This window comes from Lynx rufus, unplaced genomic scaffold (assembly GCF_022079265.1).
Source record: "Lynx rufus isolate CCGP_SWC_20201006 ecotype Redwood Valley unplaced genomic scaffold, mLynRuf1.p SCAF_9, whole genome shotgun sequence".
In the NCBI taxonomy this organism is placed as follows: Eukaryota; Metazoa; Chordata; class Mammalia; order Carnivora; family Felidae; genus Lynx; species Lynx rufus.
The window spans coordinates 106736200-106754556 of record NW_025814897.1 but is presented as its reverse complement, the minus strand read 5'-3'; the positions used below and the strand labels follow the sequence as shown (position 1 = coordinate 106754556).

The window sequence follows — 18357 nt, the reverse complement described above, 5'->3', positions numbered from 1 at the left end:
GAATCAGGCAGTGACAGGTATGTCCACCTGTCCCACTCGCCCTGCTCACTTCGTCCCCTTTCTCTTGCCTGGACGGTCTTTCTGTGCCTTCTTTCCTCCCAGAGTCTGCACTCAGAGCCCTGCCTGTCGTCTCTTGTTCTCTAATCAGCTTTAACTTGGGTTCTGCTTTGGCCTGAAGATTTCAATTAGGACCGAGTGTAATGGGCGGGTTTCCGGTATCCCGGCTGTCTGATCTGAGTGATTCAGGAACTCCTTATTTGAAGTCCGGGGTTTAAATACAGGCTGGGATTTGAACGGAGCCGGAATACTCGACTTCAGATTTTGAGTGCGGGTGAGGAGTTTGGGGTTTGACGATTGCTGAGCACCTAATGTGTGGATCCCAGAATCACCCACTAGGTCTGCTGTTCTCTGGGGAAGACAGATTGGGAAGCAGTGAAAAGGGAACAGGGAAGGGCCTGATGTTTGGCAGAGATGCTAAGCTCCGGGTGTGTGTGTATGGGGTGGAGGTGGGGTCTGGGAGATCCCAGATGGCTCAAAGGAGGGGTAACAGTCATTTCTCTGCTTCTAAGGCTGACACGCCAGAGGGCCCTCATGGGAGGGGCAGGGAGTCTGCTTTCAAAGAGACTGCAAACAGATTGCACACTTCACTTCCTTTCTGGGATCACAGTTTAAAAGCCATGATTACTTTTTGAGCAGTCGGCGTCTTGTCTTCCCTGTAATACACTGATTTTAGAGAAGGGGACTGTGGTGAGGAGGGAGGGGAAGGGGAATCCCCTGGCCAGGGGCCTGCCCACAGAGCTCCCTTTGTGGTTGCTATGGAAATGGGCATAATAGGAACAAAACAGAGGCACGTCGCCTGGCAACCGAGGAGCCCAAGGTTCATCACACACACTGTGTGTACACATCAGGGAACCCCCTGCGGGGAGGGAGCAAAACTTCTGGGGAAGCTGGGGTATCCCAGTGATGACGAGTCCTAGAACTCACCTAGCTCTGCCAGTGAATCTGCAGGACTGTGGTGTGGGATGCCGCTGAAAGATAATGGGAGTGCCAGCGGGAGGGCTCAAGTCCTCCCTGATCCCTGGGTAGCCCTTAATTTGACAGACGAATCTGAAGCCTCCCCGAAGATACAGGTTTTCTTTTTTTTTTTTTTGAGAGAGAGACAGAGCATGAACGGGGGAGGGGCAGAGAGAGAGGGAGACACAGAATCGGAAGCAGGCTCCAGGCTCCGAGCCATCAGCCCAGAGCCCGACGCGGGTCTCAAACTCACGGACTGCGAGATCGTGACCTGAGTCGAAGTCGGACGCTTAACCGACTGAGCCCCCCAGGCGCCCCAAGATACAGGTTTTCTTTGCAAAGTTGACACCGCAGGAATCCTTATCACTAAAGAAATAGTGTGTGTATCTGTGTGCGGGTGGGGGGGGGTGAGGTATCCGTGTAAAAGACCTGGCCGAAAAGATCATGTCCGATTTTCCCAAAGCATAGGACCTGCAGGGGACTCAGAATACAGTTCCTTCAGGACAGGGCACCTTGAGGGCAGGGATTGCATCCTGTCAAGTTCTCCATTCCCTGCACCGCCCCCCCCCCCCCCGTGGGCCCCTGGCCTTGTGTTGGAAGCACAATAACTGTTTGTGTAGCTTTGTGTAGCTGCACGTGAGGTCTGTAAGTGGAGTGATTGCTCCCTGGAGGTTGACCTTGAAGGGAAGTGTGGGGTTCAGGATGCTGTTGTGAAAAGAACAAGGGCTGTGGGGCCAGTTGTACCTGTAGTTGGTTCATTCATTCATTCCTTCATTCACTCATTCATGCCACACAGTGTTCTTCATTGATTGTTACATGCCAGCCTCGGCTCTAGGCGCAGGACAGACAGCAAAGAACAAAAAATTCCCTGCCCTCATGGAGCTTAGATGCCAGTGGGAGTTTTGACCCCTGCTTCTGAGGGTTTTGTGCCTTTAGGTAAATCACTAACCCTCTCAGACCACTCCTCCCAGAGCATGTGAGGATTAAAAGAGCTAACACATGATAGTGCCTGCTGTGGCATTAGACACAATCACCATTAGAGTAGCTTTGGGGGGGCGGGGGGGGGGGAGAGCCACAGCCGTGGGCAGAAGGAGAAGGGTTGGCAGAAATTTCCAAAAGAGTGTGTGTGTCTCCAATCACATCATTGAAAATTGTTGAATGTGTTTCCCTTCCCCTGCGCTGTGGAAGCTGGCCTAGGAAATCCCAGCTCCAGCAGGCACGATCGTGGCTTTGTACGGGGCAAGGGTCTGGGTTACCCCATTCTCTACACTCCTGCTTGGAGTGGGGCAACAGCCAGTCCCCAGGACCATCCCCCACCAGGGATCTTGACACTCTTACCTCTGAATGAAGTACCTGGACAGTAACCCCTGCTCTATAGCTGCTCCAAACCCAGCCCCTCCTGCCTTCTTCTCTGTTGACCAAGAGGGTGGCCAGAACAAACAGTGCAGCAGATAAGTTGGCCTGGAGCCCAGGACACTAGCCTCTGCTCTTTCACTCCTGGGGGGCTGACGGAGGAGCCCAGGCTGCAGTGAGGGCACAACACCCGCACCCTTCCCCCACTGTTCCTTTCCTGCTCCAGCCCCTCCCTCCAAACTCCCAGAGCCCTTCTGCAGATCCCCTGTGTCTTTGTGGCAAATCATCCGAGCTATCCTTCTGAAAACCTAGGTAAACCCACTCCCATTTAAATATGTCTTGGGAAGGGGCGCTTGGATGGCTCAGTCGGTTGGCGGGTTGGGCGTCCGACTTCGACTGGGTCATGATCTCACAGTCTGTGAGGTTGAGCCCAGCGATGGGCTCTGTGCTGACAGCTCAGAGCCTGGAGCCTGTTTCTGATTCTGTGTCTCCCTCTCTCTCTGCCCCTCCCCCACTCACGCTCTGTCTCTCTCTCTCAAAAATAAACATTAACATTTTTTTAAAAAAATATGTCCTGGGAAAACTTGCACTTTCAAGGAACCAGATGATTCATTTCATAAAGTTAGATATCCTTTGGTACACTGTTAGCAGTGGTTACTTTTGGGGAGAGGGCCTGAGGAGGGGAGGAAGGAGATGTTTACTTTTTATTGTCCTACCTTTCTGTATTGTTTACATTCTTCACCAGATGGAGGCATTGATTTTATTTAAAAAATGTCAACAAGGATTGTCTGACTTGGAGCGTTACGGGCCACTTTATCTGTATTCTTGGTCCATTTTTGAAAAGCCGAATAGATGTTTCTGAAAATGAAATATGAATTAAAAGCCATTGGTAAGGGAAATATATAGCTCTTGGTTTTTGTGTTTTAAAAGCATCCCAAAGTTGAAAAGTTTGTATACATATATACATATGTATGTGTGTGTGTGTGTGTGTGTGTATATATATATATATATATATATAAACTTAAAAAAATTTTTTTTAATGTTTTATTTATTTATTTTTTTTAATTTTTTTTTAACGTTTATTTATTTTTGAGACAGAGAGAGACAGAGCATGAACGGGGGAGGGTCAGAGAGAGGGAGACACAGAATCTGAAACAGGCTCCAGGCTCTGAGCTGTCAGCACAGAGCCCGACGCGGGGCTCGAGCTCACGGACTGCGAGATCATGACCTGAGCTGAAGTCGGCCGCTTAACCGACTGAGCCACCCAGGCGCCCCTTATTTATTTTTTAAGACACAGAGCATGAATAGGGATGGGGCAGAGAGAGAGGGAGACACAGAATCCAAAGCAGGCTCCAGGCTTTGAGCTGTCAGCACAGAGCCTGATGCAGGATTCGGGGCTCAAACTCACAAATCGTGACATCATGATCTGAACTGAAGTCCGATGCTTACCAACTGAGCCACCCAGGCACCGGTTTTTTAATAAGGCAGGTTGGGGGGGCAGTCGGTTGAGCCTCGGTCCCTGCTCTTTGGCTCAGGTCATGATCTCAGGGTTTGTGAGTTCGACAGCCCCATTCATAGGGCTCGAGGCTGTCAGCGCAGAGCCGGATTCTGATCCTCTGCCCCCTCTCTCTGCCCTTCCCCCGCTCACACTCTCTCAAGAATAAACAAACATTTAAATAAGGCAGGTTCTAGGGAAGGTGTACAGAACAAAATGGAGAGGGTGCTTCTTTAGAAATCCTGGGTCTATGGCTGTGTTTGTGATGTGTGTGGTGGGACTGCCTCTGCCATGGGTTTGAGTCCGTATCTACGTGTGTGTATGTGTGTGTGTGTGTGTGAGTGAGAGAGAGAGAGAGAGAGAGAGAGAGAGAGAACGTTCTTGCACACACAAGCAAGTTAGAGACAGTAGACATAGAGACAGAGACATAGAGAGAATGCTAGTGCCCCAGTCTCTGCTTTGTCTGTCTGTCTTTGCATGTCGATGCCTGTCTGAATGTCTACACATGTGTCTCCACCTTTCCGTGTCCATTGTATGAGTCTGCACAGCTATGGCTCCTTTGCTATGTCTTCCCTCCCCCACGGCCTGTACCCTGTGCTGGTAACTGGACCTGGGACACAGCCCCCAGGGCTGGCAGCAGAGTTGGCTGCTGGGTATTTTTAGCCTGTAAACATGTTTGCCATTTCAGAGGACAGGACCGCAGGTCTCAGCCCTAGCCCACTCATGATCTTGCAGCGAGGAGGGAGCTCCTGCCTGGAGCCAGGTCTTCTCCTGGACCCCCCAGCCTGGGGTCTCCCTTCCTCAGCATTCGGGAAGGAAGGAAAGCTTCCTCGATGCGGGTAGTGGGTGGCCGCCTAGGAGGAAGGATAAGAGGAGTCGTCGGGGGAGAAGAGAATGGGAGGTGGAAAGGGACTGCGTAGCGCCAGAAGGCCCCCCTGCACCCCATCATTAAGCGGTTAATAAAATCTCATGGAGTTAGAAGTGGCTGTGGGAAATCGCAGTAAATCTGGAAACAGCGTCCTTCCAAGTGGGGAGGTGGGGGAGGGACTCGGATAAGAAATGGTAGGTAGAAAGGCGGGCGCTCCGGCCTGCAAGGAGTCTGCAGAAGGGGGGGGGGGGTGGGGAGGCTGCCGGCCTGACTCCCATGTCGCTGCAGCGGCCGGAGCAGCACCGTGGTGCGTGGGGCCCTGGTGACTCCACGTGGGCACCCTAACTCCAGGGGTGGGGCCAGCGTCTTCAGACCGGCTTTGTGGGGGGAGGGGCTGGGGGCCCTCCGAAAGGGGCGAGGCGAGAAATGGGCGCGGCTGCCTGGAGCTCAGGAACTAAGTGAGGAGGAGACAGGGGCCTGGAATTTGAAGTGTAGGTTCCTGGGTTGAGAGAAAACTCAAAAGGTCCGCGCCAGGCTGGAGGTCGCGGCCGAATCACCCAAGCCCCCCAGCCGCTCCCGCAAAATGAGCTGATTCGCGGTTCTAGCTGGGAGGATGAGCCTTGGGGAGCTTCGAGGAGTTTCTGGCCGCGGAGACCACACACTGCATACGTTGGGGGTAGATCCAGGCACGCGCCAGGGACGGGGGCACTAGATGGGGGCAGGGTAAGGCAGCCCCTCGGACGTGCGGCGCCCCCACGTCCCTGCGACCCCCAGTGGCCCCCCCCACCCCCACCCCGGCAGTCCGCTCCCGGGTCCTTGTAGGGTCGGCCCCCGCTCGCCAGTCCCAGCCCCAGTCCGGCCCCGCCCGGCCCCGCCCTCTCCCCACTGCTCGGGGCAGACCCGCCCGCCGGAGCCGGAGTTACAAGAGCCGCCTCCGCGCGCGGGGGCCCGGCCACTCGGAGCAGCTCCGCCGCGGGGACTGCACCGCCCGCCCTGCCGGACCCGCCCCGACCGGGGCTCGCCGCCTGCAGCAGCCGCAGCACCGCGACCTGGGGCCCCGCGCGGGCTATGGCTGTGCCCTGGGGCTGAGCGCGCAGGTAGGGGCACGGGGCGCACCGCGGCGCCGCGGGAACAGGACTCCGCGAACGCGCGAGGGGAGGTGGGCTGCAGGGTTTGGGCCGCGCTCTTGGGCCAGGCGCGCTGCGAGGATTCAAACGGCGTGGAGCAAGCTAGGCAGCCCCGGGTCGCGCGGGCAGGCGACGCGTCGCGTCGCGCCGCGCCCTGGGAGCCGAACTCTGCCTCCGGAGGTGGGGCGCAAGTTGGGCAAAGTTGGAAAATCGCTCCGAAGCGCGCTTTGCTCCAGTCCTTATTTCTCTCGAGGGCTGATTGTTAGTTCTACTGCCCGGCAGGGAGCCCTGTTCCTGGTCCGGGGGCCCCTGTCCCATCCCCTCCTTCTCTTTGGGGCGGTGGCTCAGCGCACTGCTGTAGCTCCTATTCCGTGTTTACTGGAGAAGTTTCCGAGGTCGCCGCCGCGGCCCCTTGGCCCCTCCCGGAGCCCCCGCGCTCCCGCGCCCCCTCCGCTGTCCCTCCCCGCTCCCCACACCTCCGCCTCTAACTTCGCGTCCGGAGTCCTCCCGGCCCCACCCAGTTCTGTACCACCGGCCTCTCCCTTTCTCAGCCCCCCTCCAGCTGCCCCGCCCTAGTCTGGCCGCTCCGCGTTCCCGGCTCCAGAAGACTCCCTGCTTCCTCCGGGGCGGCGCTGCCTGGACGTTTGCAGCGCGCCCCCCGGCGGGAAGGGTGGGAGTGGGGGTGGGGGGCGTAATTAGGGAGATTCCAGCACTGGGGTGGGCGGGGAGGGGGGGCGGTGTGGCGGCCCGGCCCTCGGGACCGCCCCTTCCCCTTCGGGGGCGGTGCGCTCTCCCCCACCCCACTCCCAAACTCGTCGGGGCGGGATGGCCCCCGCCCCAGCGCCTGGCTCGGCGCCAGCAGCCTGAGGAATGTGGTGGTTGGAGCCGCTGACTAATTCAAACCAGAACTCGGGGAGGAGTGGTGAGGGGCAAAGGGGAGGAGGGGAAGGGGCTGTGTGTGGGAGATGGGGGTAGGAGCGGGGCCCCGCGTAGGAGGAGGGCTTCGCTGCGCTCTCTGGACCCTCCACTCCAGCGGTGCGCTCTTGGAGAGAGGGTTGGGGGACGAGGTCCTGCCACGGAGTTGGAAAGGCTTGAGTGCTTAGGGTGTGTTCGGAGAGCGGTGTTATGTAAGGCTTTCCCATGCAGGGAGAGGGTGTGCAGTGTGTGAGGGCCTGGCCCTCCCCTGGCTGGGCTGGGCGCCCCCTGCAGTGCCAGGGCCGGGGATGTGGGGGCGCAGCCCTGGGCGGAGCTGGCCGCGAGGGACACGTGGGGTCTGAGCAGGCCTGGCTGTGCCCCCCTTGCGTAGGAGGGGAGCCGAGTGGGCAGAGGGGGCAACTCAGGGCTCTAGTTGGGCGCCTGCACCCACAACGTGGCCACGGAGAATTGTGTGCGTGGTGTGTGTGCTCTCGCCTTTCACTGGGTGTGGCTGCAGAGGGGTGGTGGTGAGGTGCCCTGAGGGAGTTTGCGCGGTGGCCGCTGAGAGCCCTGCTCTGTGTAGTGGATTTGTGGAAAGGCAGGGTGGGATCATCCCATGGCAGTGGGGTCCTTAGAGAATGACCTGGCGTTTTGGAGGAAGAAGGACTACGATATTTACCTCTGTGTCCCCAGCACAGCGCTGGGCTCCCAATAATTGGTTTTGAAACCGTTCCTTCTTTAGAATCCAGCCTCCGATGACAGGGTTCACCTGCCCTTCCTTGCACTGCCCCGCACTGGTAGGGGCTGGGTTGATGTTGTGAGGCATAGTGACAGTGTGGGGCTGTAGTGACAGGTGAAGGCGCGGGAGTGGGGGGGCGGGAAAGAGGAAGAGATTGAAGATGCCTTGGAAGGCATTTTCAGGCCTCCACACCTATGCTGCCTCAAAACTGGGGGAGCAGGGTCCGCTTTCATTTTCCTCTCTTCCGCTGCCCCCCAGGAGGGAAATCCCTGGAGCTGGGTGTGGCCCTCACTTCCTTTCCGAAGCTGAATGGGGAAGCTTCCTTCTACTTGGCCCAAAGGGATTGATGGGTTGGGCCAGCCGTTGGTAGGCAGAGTGTGCAGAGTGGGGAGCAGAAGGGCACCCCAGGCTTAGGGGGCACCTCCTCGCTCTGAGCTGTGAGCTGTGGTTGGAAGGAGGTGGGGATGGGGCGGGGTAGGAGAGGACTTGGGATCTTGAAAACTGGGCTAGCAGAGGACACAGGGTCTGCAGGGTTCGAAATGGGGATCAGGGGGTGTTCTAAGCCCCTCTGTAAAGTCTTGTCCTTAGGAGATCATATGCAGAGACACTGGTCATTGAACAAGGACACATAGGGAGCCACGTAAGTCGTGCGGGGCTTAGTGCTGCTGACATGGAGGCCCTTAGCAATGGCTCAGGGTCCTGGTCTGGGCAGTTCCTTGAAGAGCTAACCCCACAGAGCTGAGGACTCGTACCAGCCGGACTTGGTTCAGGGTCCTGAGGCTACAGGTCCAGGGCCCAGGGTGGGACAAGAGAGAGTAAACCATGGGAGACTCGTGGAGACGGGAGGGGGTGGGGGAAGGCCAGCAGCAGACAAGGGCAGGGAATGGTATGGGGGTCTCCGGGATCACCTGAACAGGAGGCCCTGGGTGGAGGTGCCCAGGCATTGCCAGGCTGGATTCCTTGGCTCAGCTCGGAATTGGCTGGCAGGCCCTGGTTGAGCATGCTACCCAGATCCTGAGCAGCTGGTTTGAGAGGTTGGGGCAAAGCTGTGGGGGCGGAGGGGTGTGTGGGGCTCTGGGGTGTGGTCACTAACCTTCCTCAGAACTTGGGAACCGCCTGGGGACAGACAGAGGCATACCAGGAGAGCTAATCCTACTCTTCATGGGAACCCTCCCACTGCTGACTCTCCCTGCGCCCCCCCCCCCCCCGCCCCCGCGCCCCCAGGTTTCTCTCCCTGGAGGTGGTAAGCCTGTGCATGCCCTGTGCACGCGAGGAGAGGAAGGCAGGCGGCTGCTGGGGAGGGTTTAGAATGTGCTGGTTTCAGTCGGGTGGGGGCCAGTGTCTAGGGCCTTTTGCTGTTTCTTTGTCCCCCATGGGCTTCATCCAGGCCCCCTGGGGAGCTGGCATGTCCCTGGTCTCTGCCCATCCCTGCTGGGCTCCCAGGCCTTCCGGAGCAAGGTCGCTTTCCTCCATGCCTGGCGTGGGGGCTGCATGGATGGGCCACAGTGGGGCTTAGCAGGAATGAGTATGCACACAGGAGTTTTGAGAGAGCCCCTCTTCCTCACCCTGGCCTCACTTCCCGCCTGTGAGACTGCTGGGCTGTTGTAGCTGGAGGTCTTGCGTCCCAAGCATGGAGGTTTCACTGTGGCCTTGAGTCCCGGTGACCACTAATGTCATAGTGGGGAGGTGTGTGTTATTACCTGTGAGCAGATGGCCCTCTGGCTATGCATGGTGGCCCTGGATGTGTCACTTTGCTTGCCTGTGGGACTTTTAGGGCAGGGGACAGCAGTGGGACTCTGCCCAGGTAGTGGAGGTTTCATAGGGGCTGCAGGGGCTGCAGATAAGCGCTGGAGTCAGTTTCTCCATCCTGGACAGGTTCTGGGCCCTGGAGTTTGCATCCAGAGGCCCTCGGGAGAGTGAGGATAGCTCTGGGAGTAAGGCTGAGTGATGCCGGACGAGGCACTGCACATGGCTGGTCAGGGAGGGGCATCCTGCCCTGTCCCTGGGGGCCAGAGCGGAGGTTCTAGGGGAAGGGGAAGTGCCTGGAGCTGATCCCGGCTTCGTGTCCTGGCTGGGATGGGGGGCGGCTCTTTGGCTGCAGAGCCAACCGCCCGGCCTGGCCCTGCGCCCCTGCACTAGCGTGGCCTGACCGCTGGGCGGAGAGCTCGCCTGTGGTCGGGGAGTTTCTGCGCCCTCCCGGCTGTAACCTTCCCCCAGGGGGAGACGGACTGTTCTTCACCACCCCTGCCCCGTGGAGGGTGCCACCCTTGGAGTTGGTGTCTTCGTCCCAGTGGTCCTGGGTAAAGGCTCTCTCTTTCCTGGCTGTGTGGCCAGGTGCGGGCACTTGGGCTGGATAATGTGCTCCTGGCCCCAAGCCCGTCACAAGGAGAAGGAGAGTCCCTCTGGGTCAGGGGAGGAAGAGGGAATCTCCCTCCCCGCTGAAAGTGAGAACTTGGAGCTCGCTGAGGAGTTGGGGGGTGGGTGGGAGGAAGCAGCGCGCCGATGGCCGATGGCCGGGGGAGAAGTGGAGAAAGGTGTCATGGGGGAAGGCAGTGGGCAGCTGGCTGGTGGGGTAGGAGTGGGGATGCCCTGGACGTGGAGGTGCAGAAAACTCGCCATGGTGGTGAGGCGCTGACAGGGAGGAGAGGGCTCGAGTGATGAGGTTGGAGGAACTTCCTCCTTGGTGGGAGTCGTGGGCTGGGCTAGTGGCCCAGAGAGCAAGGGAGCAAGGAGATGGGCACGTAGAGGGAGACAGACTCCCGGGCACCAGGGTAACAGGTGTAGGTGCCCTCCATGATGGGCAGGGCATGGGGCTTCCCAGACCAGGTGTCTGCGGGGAGAGGGTGAAGGCAGGGGTTGTGGCCCCGCTCAGGGCTGCGAAGGGTGGAGAACAGGGCTGATGAGCGTCTGTGTGCACACGCGCTGTGTGCGTGCCCTCGTTTTTCTCGGAATGTCTCTCCATACGTGGCAACTGCATACACGGAGGCTCATTTGGAGGCTTGGGCCCTGGAAGAGATGCCACCCCTGTTTGTCCTTGTGCCTCTGGGATGAGGGTCTGCCTGTTGTGTCTGTTCCCAGTGAGTGGAAATATTTGCCTTGCCTTACTGGTGCCTTTCTCTAGAGTGGGTCTTAGGCTGCCCAAGCCCCAGAGGGGACGATTCTCTTGGCCTTCGCTTGCTGGGGCCCGGGAGAGTCTACAGGTGGGCTGGATCTGTGTAGCTCAGGATTGCTGACTTGTAGGGACATGGCCTCAACGAGCCCCGGAACCAAAAGGCCCCTCAGATCCTGGGCTGTAGGATGCCTGGGTCTCTGCCCATCTGGGTTTGCTGTCCCCAAGCTGTTGGCCAGGAGGTGGCCGGTGTGTGGGCAAAGGAGGCTGGTGGCCTCTTGCCCTCCCTCCTATGCTTCTGGCCCTTGAAAGCCACCTGGAAGGTGTCACTGCTCTCTGGGCGAATCTCCCGCTGCTCCCTGGGTCTTTGGGTCCCCTCCAGTAATCTCAGTCCTTTCCTCTCTTGGGGGTAATGCCCCTCGCACCTCATATCCCTCTAGATGTGCATAGAGGCCTCTCCATCTTCCTGGGGACGTCTCTCTGGCCCTCCTCCTCCAGCCCAGGTCTCTGTTTTCTGTGTATCTCTGTCGTGCATCTTTCTCTGTGGTTTCTCATCCTGTGTGTGTATTTTTTTGTGCCCTCCATCCCTCCGCCTCGCTAAAGACCGTTTGCTTTGGAGTCACAGAGTTCTAGAAACCCAGGCTTGCATCTCAACTCTAGCTTATCCTTGGGGCAGTCTTCTTACCTCTGGGGACCTGTTGCTGCGTCTCTAAAACCAGGACAATTATTAATCACACAGGGCCGTGACTGGGATCAAATGAGACCCCAGGCGTGGAACCACAGCACGGAACCTGGCACACCCCAGGAGCTCTGCAGAATTCTCTTTCCCCTGCTCTGTTGGGGGTTTTCGCTCTACGCGGAGCTTTTTCTTCCTCTTGGCTGCTTAGTGTTTAGGAGCATAGATCGCCCCCCCCCCCCGGGTGTGTCTCTTTTTTCGTCTCATATCCTACCCCCTCATCCTATTTTCAGTGTTTGGGACTTTCCCTCTGGTAGAGGTCTCTACCTTGGGTGTGAGTCATTTCGTTCTGTTCTTCGTAGCTTGGGGAATGGCTCTCCCTGCCTTGTGTGTATGGTGCATCTGATCGCTAATGCGCATGCCGCTGGGCTGGCCTGAAGGTCCACTGCTCTTGGCGTCCTCCCCACAGTGGGTGGGAGCGCCACCGCCGGTGTCCATCTTTTGGGGGACAGATACTCAAACTTGTGCTCCTTCCGGTGTGCATCTTGTCTTCAGGTTTGGTGCATGGAGGCATCGGGGCCCATGGACCTATCTTGTGGAGTGTGTGTCTTATGGTTCCTGTCATCTTGACATTGACGCCGGTGGCAAGGCTGTTTTTGGCTGTAGCAGCCATTAGGCTGGACTCCCCCCCACCCCCCACCCCCCACGGCTGACTTCGTGCTGGCTCTTGGGAGGAAGAGGCTCTGTTCCCTAAGGGCAGTGGGGGAAGGATACTCCTCTGGATGTCACCCCTGCAGAGACCCTCTGCCCTGGGCATGGAGTCCGCTACTTGGATCCACCAGGGTCTTGTCCCCAATCCACAGAGGTGCTGCACATCCTCCTTGCAGTTTTGAGTCGACAGGACAGCCTCGTTCTTCTCTCGCTGCTTCTGGCCCGCGTCATGGTGTGTGTGTCCCTGCAGCCTTAGATATATGATCTCTCAGCCTTACAGATGGAGCAGACTTATCTCTCTCTGACTTCCAAGCAGTCCACTGCCTTAGCGGGTCTCCACTTCAGTCCCTCCCATCACGAAGGATACTGTAAGCCAGTGTCAGGTGGGCCTCGGGGTAGGGAGCTGGCAGATGGGGGGTCCTGGGGCCCCAACACTCTCCCGTTCTCACCTCTCTGGACCTCGCCTTCCCCATCTGTAAATACCAGACGGTGCTGTCCCACAGGACTTCCGGCGGTGCCGGAAGTGTTCCACATCTGCCCTGTCTAACGTGGTGACCCTTGTGTGGTTGTTGAGCTCTTGAAACGTGACTATTGCAAGCAATGAGCTAAAATTTTAATTTAGTTTAATTATTTTATTTTATTAAAATACTTTTATGTTACTTTTTAAATTTACATTGAGATTAATTAGCATATAGTGTTAAAATACGTTTTTAAAGTTAATTTATTTTGAGAGAGAGAGAGAGAGCACGAGCAGGGGAGGGACAGAGAGAGAGGGAGACATAGAATCTGAAAGCAGGCTCCAGGCTCCGAGCTGTCAGCACAGAGCCCAATGCGGGGCTCGAACCCACAAACCTCGGGATCATGACCCGAGCCGAAGTCTCACTCTTAACCGACGGAGCCACCCCGGCACCCAAATTAATTTTTTCAACGTTTATTTTTTTATTTTTGAGGGAGAGAGAGAGGGAGAGAGAGTGTGGGGGAGGAGCAGAGAGAGAGAGAGAGAGAGAATCCCAAGCTGTGAGCACAGGATCTGATGCAGGGCTCGATCTCACAAACCGTGAGAGTTGGACACTTAACTGACTGGGCCACCCAGGCGCCCCTTAATTTAAATTAATTTAAATATAATTTAAATTAAGACAGCTACCCTGTTGACAGCATGGCTTTCAGATGTCTTCCAGCTCCAAAGACTTAGGAATCTCTGCTGAATGTGCAGAATTTCCCAAAGTTCCAAAGACCCTCCTTTGGGTAACCGCAGGGCAGGGCCCTCAGCGCCCCAGGGGAAGCCTGGCGTTGCCTGACTTGTGTGGGAAAAGAAGGGACCATCTATCTGGGCTTGGTACAAGCTCCAGGGGTGTGGGAGAGACTGGGAGCAGGGACTCAAATGTAAAAAACAGACCCTTGCTTGGGGCGCCTGGGTGGCGCAGTCGGTTAAGCGTCCGGCTTCAGCCAGGTCACGATCTCGCAGTCCGTGAGTTCGAGCCCCGCGTCGGGCTCTGGGCTGATGGCTCGGAGCCTGTTTCTGATTCTGTGTCTCCCTCTCTCTCTGCCCCTCCCCCGTTCATACTCTGTCTCTGTCTGTCCCAAAAATAAATAAACGTTGAAAAAAAAAAATTAAAAACAAAAAAAAACAAAAACAGACCCTTGCCACCGTGGTCTCGAATCCCACACTAGCATCCCTATGTTCAGCCACCTGAATGGGCCAGGGCAGGTGGGAGGGGAGGGTGCTGGTCCTGGCTGTGCCAGAAGGAGAGCCCTGAGCCTGGATAGTCAGTGGGTGCCCTGCCAGGGCCAGCCTACAGCCCTGGGTCCAAGCGGCTCCTGTTCTCACGGGCTGTGGAGGCTTCACCTTCGAGATGGCTCTCTCCCCTCATTAGCCGCCAGGCCTGAGGTGCATTAGCCGGTCCCTCCTGAGCCTCTGAGCTGTGCTTCTGGGGACACCTGGCCTGTCTCCACTGGAGCCCCGGCCCCTCTGTCACCCAGGGGTCTGGCCAACGAAGCACTTTGTCTATCTGGTTTTAGGCGTGACCCTTTGCATGTCTGGAGCTGTTGCGGCCCCAGTGACTCACTGGGGAAGGAGGGAGGGTGGGGCTGAGCCGTGGGCGAGGGTGAGCTGGCTCGTGTTCCCCCCCTTCGCTGGCTGCTGGCTCAGGACCAGAATGCTGGGCAGAGAAAAGGGGCCCTGCTCGAGGAGGAAGAACGGGGTGCTAAGGTGGTTGGTGGCTTCAGAGGTCGGAGAAGCCCTCAGGCTGGAAGCCTTTTCCATCCCTGCCCTGCCTAGCTCCCTGTCTGCAGGGCTGGCTTCCTGGGGCTGGCCGCTGGGCGAAGGCACCTTTAAGTTGCAGCTTCGCTGTTCCGCGTGACTTCCTGTGGTGGCTCCTCTGTTTGGCATTTCTGCTCCTCCGGAGGGATGGTGATTCCCCAGCTCACACCTGTGCCCACAGGCCACTCACTGTCAGTGGCTCTGCTCGCCTCCTAGGCGGCACCCGTGTCATAAATACTGCCTGTATGAGTTCAGGGGGTGGAGGACTGGGGTCTCTGTGGCTGTCTACCCCCCCCGCCCCCCGTGCTGTGATCTGCCTGACACCACAACTGCTAAGTGCCCAGGAGTTTCCAAGAGACACAATCCCGTCCTCAGAGGCAAACTCTAACACTTTCAAGAAAGCTGGTAAAGGGGTGCCTGGGTGGCTCAGTCGGCCGGGCATCCGACTTCGGCTCAGGTCATGATCTCACGGTTCGTGAGTTTGAGCCCCGCGTCGGGCTCTGTGCTGACAGCTCGGAGCCTGGAGCCTGCTTCAGATTCTGTCTCTTCCTCTCTCTCTGCCCCTTCCCCACTCACACTCTGTCTCTGTCTCTGTCTCTCTCAAAAATAAATATTAAAAAAAAAAGCTGGCAAATCATAGGTTCGCTTTGCCCCTTTCTTTCCTTTTATATTTCATCCCCCAATCCCCGAGAAGGCTCTTAAACCTTCTGGAACATTCTGAGGCTAAATGGGTCACACCCAGAGCACCTTGCCTCATAATTTATATCCGGGACAGGAACTGAGTCTTTTAAATCTCCCCATCTGGCACACGGAGCGCATTCAGTGAACGTGGCGAGGAGCTGCGAGGGAAGTTAGGTAACGATCTAATGTGGCGTGGAGCGCGGGGCTCTGCTGTCCGTCCCTTGCTGGTCTTCTCTGCCGTGTCTGGTACAGTGTTGCACTTACAAGACGCTATCAGTATGCGTGTATTTATCGACTGGTCGACTAATTCCTGAATGTAAACAGCTTCAGGGTGGGGCTTTGGGTGAGGCTCTGAGTGGTTTTTAGCATCCCCAACTTGGTTTCACAGACCATGCTTCGGGGTGACGCTGCCACCACCATTCTGTGCGGGTGGCTTGTGGGCCATGGCTGTATCCAGAGGCCCGCCTCGTGTCTTCCCAGGGCACCTCTGCAGCTGACAGCTCATCCTGTGGCCAGAGGGCATCTTTGCTCCTGAGTGCCTGCACCTGTGGGGCCCTGGCTCAGGGCCCGGTGTGGGCAACCAGATGAGCCCTGACTCACCGTGTCCCCGAGGTGGCTTAGCTGTATTCAGGCCTCTCGGGCGTGGGCTGGCTCCAGGGGGTTTGAAGCTTCTTTTTTCTCAGCTGCTGTGCCTGGAACTCCCAGCTGGTGAGGGTTCCCCTGGCCCTAAGGACTGGGTTAGACGGGGTGAGCCAGTGTCACTGTCACAGGGGAAGGAGGGCACCACTGTTCCTGTTTTCAGGGCCGCCACTGGCCCCCAGTGCTGGAGGCCCCGAGAAGGGGTGACCGCTGCAGACCCGATGCGGTGTAGGGGAGAGAGTTGCGGACTCAGAGCCCAAGCAGAGTGGTGCTCTCGCTGTGGACTCCGGGCCCACTGCCCTCCCCTCTCCCCCCCGCAATCTCAGTCTCTCCATCTATAAAATGGGGACGGTAACATTTCCCTCCTGGAGCTGTTCTAAAGAACCCACCGAGGACGATGTGTATCGTGGAGCTCGTGTGCACCAGAACTTTTCACACACGCGCTCTCTCTCCTCCAGCCCTCCGGGAGATCCTATATCGTCTCCATTTTCACAGATGAGGAAATGGATGTTCAGGGAAGTTGAGTGACTTGGCCAGGGTCACACACACAGCTGGGAAAGATGCAGAGCCAGGGTTGATAGCTAAGTCTGGCCTCCCCTAATCCCCCTCTCTGTGATCCCAGGCTGGAGAGTCACGTAGGAATGGAATGATGACAGTGGGGGAGGTTGAGGTTTTGGTCTGGCCCAGAGAGCAGAACACTCCGCCATCTCTTACGGTCGGGGTGCCGAGCAAGCCAGTTGTTGAGGGCGAGTGTCCTTGTCCGCTTTTCCCTAGGCCCTGTGACCGAGATTCCCGACGACGACGAGAGACTGAGAAGACAGGAAGGAGGGGCGGGCTCCTGGCAAGGCATCCGCTCCTGAACTGAGTCCTGCAAAAGGTCCGCGGGAGGGAGGGTGTGATGGAGGGGATGGGCAGGGGAGGGGAGGGACCCTGTGTGGCATGGGAGGCAGGGCCCTGGGTGGAAGGGATGAGGGGCTGGTTATCTCCGAAGTCGGTTGCCACCAGTGTGCACTTTCCGTATCCTCTGCGGTGCCTTGGGAACATTCCACAGTGGACACGGGCCCCTCGGAGACGCTGCTTCACTCCCTGGGAGCTCACAGCACCAGAGATCTTTGGCTTTCTCATCTCCTCATACCCCCTGAGCCCCCACTTGTCCTGAGCCCCATTTCCTTACCTCACCCCAGATGGAGAAGGAGGAGGAGACGACCCGGGAGCTGTTGCTGCCCAACTGGCAGGGCAGCGGCTCCCATGGGCTGACCATTGCCCAGAGGGACGACGGCGTCTTTGTGCAGGAGGTGATGCAGAACTCCCCTGCGGCCCGCACTGGGGTGGTCAAGGAGGGTGAGTCACCTCAGGGTGCGGGCTGGGTGCTGGAGTGGGGTGGAGGACGGTGGCAGACGGAAGGGCACAGTCCCAGTGGCATCAGGATGGTCGGTACCCGAGCCTTGCCCTCCTCTGCCCCCATTGGGGCAGGCGGTGATGTAGGGCGGTGGAGACGTAGTCCCTAGTCCTCACTCCACTGCTCACGAGCTCTCTCACTTTGGACAAATTAGTTGGCCTCCCTAAGCCTCAGTTTCTTCATCTGTGCAACGTGTATTATGGTGGTCGGACATGCGTTAAGTCAGTTCGAAGGCCCAGTGCGTGGTGGTTGTGTGCTGTTTCCCTGAGACCCTGGGTGGGGGTCTCACCAGCTTCTCGCTCCTCCCTGCTCAGGGGACCAGATTGTGGGTGCCACCATCTACTTTGACAACCTGCAATCAGGCGAGGTGACCCAGCTGCTGAACACCATGGGGCACCACACCGTGGGCCTGAAGCTTCACCGCAAGGGCGACCGCTCCCCTGAGCCTGGCCAGACCTGGACCCACGAAGTCTTCAGCTCCCGAAGCTCCGAGGTGGTTCTGGTGAGTGCCTCGGCGGCTTTTCTGCGCCCCGAGCTCCCCCTGGCCATGCCGACCTGCTGGCCACTTCCTGAGCCTTGTGCCTGCCTGCCGGACCTCTCTTGTGGTTACTTTCCCTACTTTCTCTCTTGTGCGTTCTCTGATGAGCCAGTCTGTGTGTTCCTGTTTGTGTCTGGTGTGCGGCTGATGTTGCCCTGAAAGTCTTCCGTCAGACTCTTCAGAGCCCCACAGCGTGGGAACCCACTCACGCTGTCTGGTCCTAGATGCCAGGAGGAAGGTCAGCTGTTTTGTAAGAATCTTCGAAATAGCCTCACAGGTGCCTCACAGGCAGCAGTTTTCAACTTCCAGAGGCCTGGACTCGTCTGTGAGTCAGAGGCTGGGCGGCAAAGTGCCTGAGGGACGTTTCTTTGCTCCTTCTGCAGGCTTCTTTATTTAACACATAATGGGTCCTCAAAGTGACCGTGTTAACCCCAGCGCACTGAGTCTCAACGAATGCTTTCTTGAGAGGTCCCTGAGAGAACTCCCCCTGCCGATGAAGTAAGCCAGTGAGTCGAGAGGATTAAGTAAGCCAGTGAGTCGAGAGTCGGGAGCCTAAAGGGTGAAGTCCACACAGGGATGGTCACCCAGGAGGCATCCCTGGGACTCGACACCCATCTGAATCTAGAATGGATTGTAAATATTTCATCCACACAGCGCAGCCGTCTACCCGGCTCCTCTCCCCATGGCTTTTGCTTCCCAGAGTTTCCCCGAATAATTTGTTTTCCTCCTGTGAGGTGGCCGTCAGCCCCTTTCTTCAGCCCCCTTTGCCCTGCCCCAGGAGGCTCCGTGGGTCTCCGTTCTGGTCCCAGCTTCTTTGGGAAACAGGCAGCCAT

General features: G+C 57.7%; 1 protein-coding gene across 1 annotated transcript in view; it reads left to right on the top strand.

The window, feature by feature from the left end:
• Positions 1-5721: 5721 nt before the first annotated feature.
• The window catches only part of AHNAK (AHNAK nucleoprotein), a 30873-nt gene continuing 18237 nt past the window's right edge, over positions 5722-18357 (top strand). Inside the window, exons 1-4 of the mRNA XM_047070835.1 lie at positions 5722-5827; positions 16362-16464; positions 16772-16928; positions 17301-17488. Coding sequence (XP_046926791.1) covers positions 16772-16928; positions 17301-17488 — 345 coding nt within the window. The 5' untranslated portion in view covers positions 5722-5827; positions 16362-16464. The remainder of the gene's footprint in view (positions 5828-16361; positions 16465-16771; positions 16929-17300; positions 17489-18357) is intronic.